Source organism: Indicator indicator, chromosome 17 (genome assembly GCF_027791375.1).
Source record: "Indicator indicator isolate 239-I01 chromosome 17, UM_Iind_1.1, whole genome shotgun sequence".
NCBI classification, from domain to species: Eukaryota; Metazoa; Chordata; class Aves; order Piciformes; family Indicatoridae; genus Indicator; species Indicator indicator.
The window spans coordinates 19995031-20005873 of NC_072026.1; the positions used below are offsets into that span (position 1 = coordinate 19995031).

General features: G+C 46.1%; 1 protein-coding gene across 1 annotated transcript; it reads right to left on the minus strand.

Moving 5' to 3' along the window:
• Positions 1–1134: 1134 nt before the first annotated feature.
• On the minus strand, positions 1135–9601 carry BRS3 (bombesin receptor subtype 3). Its single transcript, XM_054388733.1, has 3 exons — positions 9171–9601; positions 3655–4006; positions 1135–1542 (listed from the first exon to the last, which is right to left on the minus strand). The coding sequence occupies exons 1-3, from the start codon at positions 9599–9601 to the stop codon at positions 1135–1137; spliced, it is 1191 nt and encodes a 396-aa protein (XP_054244708.1).
• Positions 9602–10843: the final 1242 nt, after the last annotated feature.

The window sequence follows — 10843 nt, forward strand, 5'->3', positions numbered from 1 at the left end:
CTTTCCCATGAGGACTGTCTATCCTAATATTAAAAAGGGATACTTTTGGAATGACTTGAAGAACAGAAAATCAGTGCAATGGGAAAATCCAGCTGCCCCAGCATGCTTGAAAATGGGCAGACCACTTAGATATGGCCACATAAACTATAGCAGGAGTGGATCTGTGGAGTGGAATGATTAATCTGAGCCCCCATGCTGTACAGTTTTGGGGACTTTACTTCAAACTCTAGTCTGATTCCATGGACTGGATGCACAGTTTCAGCTGAGAGAATTCCAGGTTGTGCACTCAAGACAGAGACAGTAAAGCAGGAGGGGACTTCTGAGCAGTTTGCTTCAAAAGTGCACAACAAATCCAAACTCTTAACACAGACCCACCCCAATTTCCTGGTGTTGAAGCACTGTAACAGTAAAGAACTCTGCACTGTTGAGATGTGTTAACCTGTGGATCACAAAGAATTTTTACAAGTGTTGATGGCTTTTTAAAAGAGCTGGTCACCTGCTGGTTCCCTTGAACTCCTTAGGAACTGGCAAGGGCATCTCTTCATGCAGCACTCAGCTCCTTCCCAGAGTCTCAAAAGAAGTCAGTGACAAGGCAAAGGCTAGCATGGAGCTGGCCCATAAAGTTTTGTCTTTGTGTGGCACGCCATTCTACCAACCTCAGCTTGCTTTCATTCCAGCCTGCTTTCTGATGTGTGTGCCAATTTACAACATCTGGGACAAGAAAAGAAACAGAGCAAACATTTGCCTGGTTAGGAAGATGGTTTCACTGGCTTGCTGCAGATGCAGGTACATGAGAGAAGGAGCTCTCAGTCACAGGTCAAGGAACAAGTCACCAAGAACAGAACAATCCTCACTAACTCTGCTGTCTCCTGCCCTCCCCAGTCCAGGAATTCCAGCTAGGGATCTGTGTTGCTGCTTGGGCACATGAACAGTCCCATTGAGCTTGGAAAGTTCAGATGTTGCAGCTTCTTCTCCCACGCAGTGTGATTTCTTTATGTGTATTTGAAATAACGAGGACCTCCTGATGAAGAACCTTTGACAGCCAGGGCGAGGCACGGCTCCTCTTTCCAGGATGCCAGGAGCAGTGACAGGATTGCAAAGGCTCCCTTTTTCCTGTCCTTCATCCCAGATGGATTAAACACTCTCCTCTTCTTTTGTGATGCTGTAATCAGTTAGCAGAGTGACGCTGATTTCTGAGCCCTGGATGCTGCTGGTGACGGACAGGGCTCTGGTGGGGGTGTTGCTGTGGGGGGCACTGGGAGGCTTGGAGCGGAACTTTGCCATGCAGCACGAGACCTGCTTCTTAAAATGCTGCCTGAAGCTTTTGCTCAGCCAGTAAAGAGCAAAAGGATTGACACAGGAATTGCTGAAGGCCAAGGCACGGGAGAAAATGGTAGCCATCAGATGAAAGGTGGAAGCATCTACGGAGGTGTGGTAGGTGAAGGAGCGGTACAGGTAGAGGATGTGGTTAGGCAGCCAGCAGAAGGCAAACAGAGCAACCAGCACCAGCACTGTTTTTGCAACTCTCTTGCGGGATTCAATCTACAAGAGAAGGCAGCACACCTGGGGTTAACTGCAGGTAGTAACCTCTGCTTATCTAGCTGATTTTCACAGAAACCTTCAGGCTGGAAAAGAGCCTCAGGAGCACCAAGTCCAACCCAGAATCCTACTCTACAAGGCTCACCCCTAAACCATAGCCCCAGCAGCACATCCAAACTACCTTTAAACACCTTCAGGCTTGGGAACTCCACCACCTCCCTGGGCAGCACATTCCAATCCCTGACCACTCTTGCTGGGAAAAATGTTTCCTACTGTCCAGTCTAAACCTACCCAGTCACAGCTTGAGGCTGTCCCCTCTTGTTCTGTCACTAATTACCTGTGAGAAGAGACCAGCAGCAGCCTCTCCACAACCTCCTTTCAGGTAGCTGTAGAGAGCAATGAGGTCTCTCCTCAGCCTCCTCTGTTTCACAATAACCATCCCCAGCTCCTTCAGTCTCTCTTCATCAGATTTCTTCTCCAGGCCCTTCACAGCTTCCTTGCCCTCCTCTGCCCTGGCTCCAGCCCCTCCACATCTCTCTTGTATTGAGGTGCCCAGAACTGGACACAGCACTCCAGGTGTGGCCTCACCATTGGCATCTACAACTCTAAACACGTTAGTGACCAGAAAAGGAAAATGGAAAATAAAACCAAAACCAAAGAAATCAAAATGGAAAAAAAAACCCAAACCACAACAACAAACCAAAGCAAAGCAAAGCAAAGCAAAGCAAAGCAAAGCAAAACAAAACAAAACAAAACAACAAAACAAACAAACCAAATCAAAACAAAGCAAACAAAACAAACCAAACCAAACCACAAAACCCCTAAAGAAATCAGCAGGAAAAATAAATCTCTTTCATAATTTTTTTCAACCAAGTATTTCCAGTGCAGAACACATTCCCTTCCCATCATCTGCCGTCTAGACTGGTACTAGGAAGTACAACAGTTAATGTGTCAGCTCACATGGATGAGGTCTCAGTGTTGACAATTCGATGTTTTAACTCCCGAGTTGAATAGAGTCATAACAAAGCAGAACGAAGCCTCTCTGGGACTGCAGCATGCAGACTCACAACAGTTACTGAGTCATGGGAACGTGCTTAAGTGCACAGCTGAATTTGGATTGCCAACATGGGCTGAGTTTATAGAGCTCTTTGCTGTAGTACAGAATGCTTTTGGTTGGAAAGACCTTTAAGATCGTTGGGTCTGAGTGTTCTCTAACTCTGCTGAGGCTGGTGCTAAACTGTGGCCCTCAGCACCACATCTCTGCCTCTTTCAAACATCTCCAGGGATGGTGACTCCATCAGCTCCCTGGGCAGCCTGCCTGTTCCGGTTTTGAGAACCTTTTCAGGGAAGTAAAGATTACTCATTTCCAACCTAAACCTTCCCTGAGGCCATTTCCTCTTGTCCTGTCCCTTGTTACTCGGGAGAAGAGACCAACCCTGACCTGGCTCCTGCCTCTTTTCAGGGAGTTGTGGAGATCAATGAGGTCTCCTTGCAGCCTCTTCTTCTCCAGACTAACCAACCCCAGTTCCCTCAGCTGCTCCTCACCAGCCCTGTTCTCCAGACCCTTCCCCAGCTTTGTTTCCCTTCTCTGGACCTGCTCCAGAACTTCAATGTCCTTCTTGGAGGGTCCAAAACTGAATCCAGTACTCAAGGTGTGGCCTCCCCAGTGCTGAGTCCAGGAGGACAATCACTGCCCTACTCCTGCTGGTTACCTTGTTGCTGACCCAGGCCAGGATGCTGTTTGCCTTCTTGGCCACCTGGGCACACACTGCCTGGTGTTCAGCTGGCTGTCAGCCAGCTCCCCACAAGTATTTCTCTGCTGGGTAGTTTCCATCCACTCTGTCCCAGGCCTGTAGTGTTCCTGGGGTTGTTGTGACCCAAGTGCAAGACCTGGCACTTGGCCTCACTGAATTTCATATACTTGACCTTGGCCCATCAATCCTGCTTGGCCAGATCCCTCTGTAGAGCCTTCCTATCCTCCAGAAGATCAGCACTCCCTCCCAGCTTAGTGTCATCTGCTTTATCAGGCAAAGGTTTTGCACTCAAGAATTTAGACTTGATCAGCATAAGAGATTTTGGTCAAGTTGGGCATTTTAGTGCTTGCTCCTCGCTTACCTGCTTACGAGCATGGCCATGTTCCTCTGCTGGCATGTTGGCAGTGCTTTTATATAAAGTTCTGGCAATAAGAAAATAGTAGACAGAAATGACAGCTAAGGGTACAATATAGAACACCAAGAAGCAAACCAGGGAGTGAGCTTCCTGCAGGATCTTCTCAGAGACAGGATAGGGAGCACATGCCTCAAAAGTTACGTTTTTGTCAGGGTTGCTGAAGGAATATAAATCTGAAAAAACAGCCTCTGGGATAGCCAGGATCATGGAGACAATCCAAACACAGCCAGCTTTACAGCAGGTCTTCAGCAGAGCATCAGACGTCTGCAGTTCCAAGGGCTTAACGATGGCTCTGTACCTGAAAACCCAACCAACATCTCTGTCAGGATAAACACAGAAATAATGCAAGCACTGACAATGCAAACTTCTTGAGTTCTCACTGAGCTAAGGCTGGTGGAATCATCTTGGAAATGAAAACAGATACCAGCTCTTTGTAATTAAGGTGGAAGTGTAAAAGTCAATTTTAAGCATGTGTTTTAATGACTTGGCTGGCAGGACTTGTCAGTGAAGCCTGCCTAAGTAAAGATTACTTCTTCTCTTTGGGTTAGGATCAGTAAGGGCAATCATCTCTCATGGTTTTATGGCACTGCCAAGAAAGGTAGATGAAGAAATTAGCATGCAGAGCTAGCGAAGGTATGAAACAGGTTGACTATTTTATAAGCACATGAAGCCAAGCACAGCCACCCCCTCCTTCACAGGATCTTAAGATCCTAGCTGAGTGCAGTGATCTGACTGATCTGACTAATGGGAGTGACTCAAAATTAAGGCAGTAGAACATCTCCCTGCTGAGGAAAGGCTGAGGGAGCTGGGAGAAGAGGAACCTGAGGGGTGACCTCATTCATGTTTATAAAGGTGTGCAGGGCAGTGTTGAGAGGACAGAGCCAGGCTCTGCTCAGTGATGTCAAATGATAGGACAAGGAGCAATGGGTGCAAGCTGGAGCACAGGAGGTTCCATGTGAACATAAGGGAAAACTGTTTCACTGTGAGGGTACCAGAGCCCTGGAGCAGGCTGCCCAGAGAGGTCGTGGAGTCTCCTTCTCTGGAGACATTCAAACCTCACCTGGATGTGTTCCTGTGTGACCTGCTTTAGGTGATCCTGCTCTGGCAGGGAGGTTGGACTGCATGATCTTTCAAGGTCCCTTCCAGCCCCTTCCATTCTGTGATTCTGTGACTCTCTGATTCTGTGTAATGCTCTGTTACTCATGAATATTTATAACTCAGGAGCTAACCCTGCTGTTGATTCATGCAGCATGGGAACTGAGTCACATAGGAGAAAAACCTGGGTAAGCCTAGAAATGTGTGAAAATCTGCATGGAAATGAGACCTGGGAAAAAGGACCAGCTGCCATGCAGGTAATGAAGCACAGCAAAAATCTACCCTGCTCCCAAAGTATCAGCTCTAGATGGTGTAGAAAGAGGTAACGTCTGCAGGGAGGCACAAGACTGGTATGGAAGGAAAGGGGGATGAGAAGGGATGCAGGGAAGAAGGCAGCTTAGTTGTATCTAAGGACCTTGTCTTTTTATCATCAAGGCAAATTTAAATAGAAAACTGCAATTTATCAAAGAAATCCCATTTTAGTGACTTTCATAGAATGGTCCAGGCTGGAAGGGACCTCCAAAAGTCATCCAGTCCAACCTCTCTGCAGTCAGCAGGGACATCCCCAACTAGATCAGGCTGCCCAGGGCCCTGTCAAGCCTCACCTTGAATATCTCCAGGGATGAGGCCTCAACCTGGGCAACCTGTTCCAGTTTTCTACCACCCTCATAGTGAAGAATTTGTTCCCAACATCCAATCTAAATCTGCTATTCTCTAGTTTCAAGCCATTGCTCCTCATCCTGTCACTGCAGGGCTTTGTAAACAGCCTCTCTCCATCCTTCCTGTAGCTCCCTTCAGGTACTGGAAGGCTGCTGTGAGTCTTCTAGCATACTGTTACCTGATAGTCTGGCATTGACTGATGTTCTGAGCTTTCTCACAGTAAGTTTACCATGCAGTTGCTCTGTGAAAATGCAGCATGGAGTATTGACTTAACAGCTTCCATGAAGAATTAAATACAGAAGCAAGTGTCTAAATCATAGAATCTCAGAACATTCCAACCCTGGGGTTAGAAGGCACCTTTAAAGGTCATCCAGTCCATGATGGACTCTGAATTGAGATCATGCAGCACCAAGACCTTGGAGCTATCATGGTATAGTTCAGTGAAAACATCAGCTTAATATTTTAACAGTGGTTAAAATCAAAGTACCAAACCCTAAAAAAAAAAAAAAAAAAAAGCCACCAAACCAAACAAACAAAAAGCAAAATGTCAGGAAATCAATGGAGAGCACAAAAAGAGCCCCTGTATAAGGATGGAACATAGCAGGAATGGTCTGGAGAGATGGAGAGGGATCACTGTCTCTTCTGGCACCAGAGCCAGGGCCAGCGAATGAAGCCACATGCAAAGCCAAAACAAAGAAGTTGTTTATGCAACAGACAGTGAAAATCACTGCTAAGCAAGTTCAAGAAGAGGCTGAAGAAGGATCTGGAAGATAATTCCAATGAAATGATTAAATAGACAGAACCCACACCTGCCCAGGAGGTCATCTGAAAGCTTAGGGTGTAGGCATTGGCTAGTGGTGGTCATTCTTTCTATGTATCTTATCTTGCCCTTATACTACCACTGCTGGAGGCTGGTGTGGGCCTAGGTGAACTCTTGGTCTGACCCAATGTGGCCTTCCTGTGCTGGCTGAACTTTTTTCTTGGAGTACAGTTGTAGTAGCATTGCTTAAATTCTGGATGTGTGAGCCTCCTGCTGTCACACACAATCCACAATTGCTAGCACACAAGATGAAAATCCTTTTCACTCTTAATGCTAAAATTCATTTGGGGGATTTTCTGCTCCTTGACATGCTCGTGCTGATTCAGCTGACATCTCATCTTAGGGTTTTTTTTTTCAATTCAGAGGAGCAGCATATGGAACACTGATTGTTCAGCAGCTCCTGGCAGCAGTCAGATGGGAGCAGTGATCCCTACTAACGGTGCTGTCGTTGGAACCTGAGTTTAATTTCAGGACCCCTGCGCTAAAATATCCCTAGAAAAGATGTAAGAACTGTAAGAGAAAATAGGCAAATTGTGTCGTGTTACACTAAATACTTACCAAGCTGAAAACTACTCTACTATTGCAGTAACCATCAAATCCTGAGAGTCATTCATTTGTCCCCCAACCTCCATCAAATCCTGAGAGTCATTCATTTGCCCCCCAACCTCCATCAAATCCTGAGAGTCATTCATTTGTCCCCCAACCTCCATCAAATCCTGAGAGTCATTCATTTGTCCCCCAACCTCCATCAAATCCTGAGAGTCATTCATTTGCCCCCCAGCCTCCATCAAATCCTGAGAGTCATTCATTTGCCCCCCAACCTCCATCAAATCATGAGAGTCATTCATTTGTCCCCCAGCCTCCATCAAATCATGAGAGTCATTCATTTGTCCCCCAACCTCCATCAAATCCTGAGAGTAATTCATTTGCCCCCAGCCTCCATCAAATCCTGAGAGTCATTCATTTGTCCCCCAACCTCCATCAAATCCTGAGAGTCATTCATTTGCCCCCCAACCTCCATCAAATCCTGAGAGTCATTCATTTGCCCCCAACCTCCATCAAATCCTGAGAGTCATTCATTTGTCCCCCAACCTCCATCAAATCCTGAGAGTCATTCATTTGCACCCCAATCTCCATCAAATCCTGAGAGTCATTCATTTGTCCCCCAACCTCCATCAAATCCTGAGAGTCATTCATTTGCCCCCAGCCTCCATCAAATCCTGAGAGTCATTCATTTGCCCCCCAACCTCCATCAGATCATGAGAGTCATTCATTTGTCCCCCAGCCTCCATCAAATCATGAGAGTCATTCATTTGTCCCCCAACCTCCATCAAATCCTGAGAGTAATTCATTTGCCCCCAGCCTCCATCAAATCCTGAGAGTCATTCATTTGTCCCCCAACCTCCATCAAATCCTGAGAGTCATTCATTTGCCCCCAACCTCCATCAAAACATTAGTCATTCATTTGCCCCCCAACCTCCATCAAATCATGAGAGTCATTCATTTGCCCCCAACCTCCATCAAATCTTGAGAGTCATCCATTTGCCCCCCAGCCTCCAACAAATCATGAGAGTCATTCATTTGCCCCCCAACCTCCATCAGATCATGAGAGTCATTCATTTGTCCCCCAGCCTCCATCAAATCATGAGAGTCATTCATTTGTCCCCCAGCCTCCATCAAATCCTGAGAGTCATTCATTTGTCCCCCAACCTCCATCAGATCATGAGAGTCATTCATTTGTCCCCCAACCTCCATCAAATCTTGAGAGTCATTCATTTGCCCCCAACCTCCATCAAATCCTGAGAGTCATTCATTTGCCCCCCAACCTCCATCAAAACATGAGAGTCATTCATTTGCCCCCAACCTCCATCAAATCCTGAGAGTCATTCATTTGCCCCCAACCTCCATCAAATCCTGAGAGTCATTCATTTGCCCCCAGCCTCCATCAAATCCTGAGAGTCATTCATTTGCCCCCAGCCTCCATCAAATCCTGAGAGTCATTCATTTGCCCCCCAGCCTCCATCAAATCCTGAGAGTCATTCATTTGTCCCCCAGCCTCCATCAAATCATGAGAGTCATTCATTTGCCCCCCAGCCTCCATCAAATCATGAGAGTCATTCATTTGTCCTCCAACCTCCATCAAATCCTGAGAGTCATTCATTTGCCCCCCAACCTCCATCAAATCATGAGAGTCATTCATTTGCCCCACAACCTCCATCAAAACATGAGAGTCATTCATTTGTCCCTCAGCCTCCATCAAATCCTGAGAGTCATTCATTTGTCCCCCAGCCTCCATCAAATCCTGAGAGTCATTCATTTGTCCCTCAGCCTCCATCAGATCATGAGAGTCATTCATTTGCCCCCCAGCCTGCCCTGTGTTTTCTTCTGGCTTTTTACCCCACAGGTCAATCTTTTACCTGCTAGGATTTTAGAGCCTCACCAAGTGCATAGCACAAGGGATTTGCACCACTCAGTCAGTTTTAATTTTCATCTTCCCTGACTTCTTTAGAGCACCACTAGATAGCACCAATCTACTGCCTTTGCCCTGCTTTAAGCACTTTCCCTTTGCTGTGCAGCTGAGAAAAGAAACAAAACACCACCACCCGACTGTGCTGTACTTCAAGCTAATAAAAGGTCAAAAGACTTCAAGAGTCTTTCTCACATCACTCCAGGCAGAAGATTTTTCTTTTTTGCTCTAATTTTGCTCTAATTTTTCTAGCACACATTTTGAAGTGAAATGGGAGAGTGGATGGTTTGTTGGTTTGGTTCTCTTTAGCCTATCATAATGTGCCAGTTAATATTGTGCAAAATGACCATTTCTCCTCTTTCATTCGTTTTCAGCTTCCACCTGCAACATCTCCTGGCAAAGCAGTCACACCAGACCCACCTGTCAGCACTGAGGACAGTCAGGGTAAACACTGAGACTCCAACTGAGGTTAACTGGATGAAAGAGAGCAGCTTGCACCCAGTCCTTCCGAAGAGCCACGTATCCACAATGTAACGTGTTGCGTCTACAGGCACACAAGTTAACAAGAGGAGCAGGTCTCCAAATGCCAGGCTGGTGATGAAGATGTTAGGAACAGTCTGCATGGATTTAATCTTGAAAAAGACTTGGATGAGGATAGCATTTCCAAGGAGACCCACTGCAATGATCACAGCGTATGTAACGTAAATGGTGCACAGGATTGCTAATCCTGGAAAGGAGTCTTCAGTCCATTTCTCGCTGGTGGTTTCGTTCTCAGGCGTTGGTTTCATGTCTGTACCGTTTGTAGTTGCACACAAAGTCTGGTTAGCTGACTGCAAGTATACTTGAGGCATGTCTTTAACTCTTTCTCCTCCCCAGGCTGGACTTCAACTGCTCCAAAAAATGGTTTACAGTTTAGCTCGCAGCATATTAGCAATGTCCTTAGAAAGAGGTACAGGTTTGTGCCTGCAGTTCAGATTCCCTTTGCACATGAGCTACTTTCATCCTCTCTTGGGTCTCAAAGCATGCCTAGAAGAAATGCAAACAGATCTTCTTCTGAACTGTGTAGGAGGTGGAGAAATTTTTTTATTGGCTTTTCAGCTAGTGGAGCAGAGAGGGAGGAGGAAAAAAGAGAAAAGGAGTTTCTTTAAAGATATTATCTGAAATGGTGGTGGGGTTTGTTTTTTTTTTTCTTCGAGCTATCTGGCAAGTAAATGCTGCATTGTAATTACTGTAGCATTAGGGTTTGATAACTACTTAGCAAATGTTTGTTAACACTTTGCAAAATATTCTAAAAAAGGAATCATAGAATGGTGGGGGTTGGAAGGGACCTCTGGAGATCATTGAGTCCAACCCCCCTGCCAAAGCAGGACCACCCAGGGCAGGTCACACAGGAACACATCCAGATGGGGCTTGAAAGTCTCCAGAGAAGGAGACCCCATGACCTCTCTGGGCAGCCTGCTCCAGGGCTCCAGCACCTTCACAAGAAGTTTTTCCTCATGTTGAGGTGGAACTTCCTGGGTTCCAGTTTGTGTCCATTGCCCCTTGTCCTAGCACAGGGCACCACTGAAAAGAGCCTGGCCCCTTCTCCCTGACACCCACCCTTCAGATATTTATAACCTTAGTAAGATCGGCTCTCAGTCTTCTCTTTTCCAGACTGAACAGCCTCAAGTCTCTTAGGCTAAAATGAAAACCTGAAATAGTTTTCTCAGGAGTTCAGGTAAGCATAGAATATACTCATTTAAGGGAAAACTCTACTCTCTACCTTAGTGGCAGAGAAAGCCTCTCAGCCTATAGCTGGTACTTGCTGGAAAAGCCATAGAGCCAGCCTGTGCTTGTCTGTGCTCTGCTTAGTTTGTCACAGAAATGCAGTGACCTTCCAAAAGGCAACACAAGATAAAACATTCATGGCCACAAACCTGCTAACACTTGCAGTAAAGCTTAGCTTTGTCCCTTGAAACAGTCCCACTGCCATCAAACCCACAACTCATGCTGAAGTTTGAACAAGTTGGTTAGTTTGCAATAATCCATGGATTTGTTGGCTTTGGATGGTACAACTGATGATTCAGTCTTCTGGGAGAAAAATAACTTTTCAG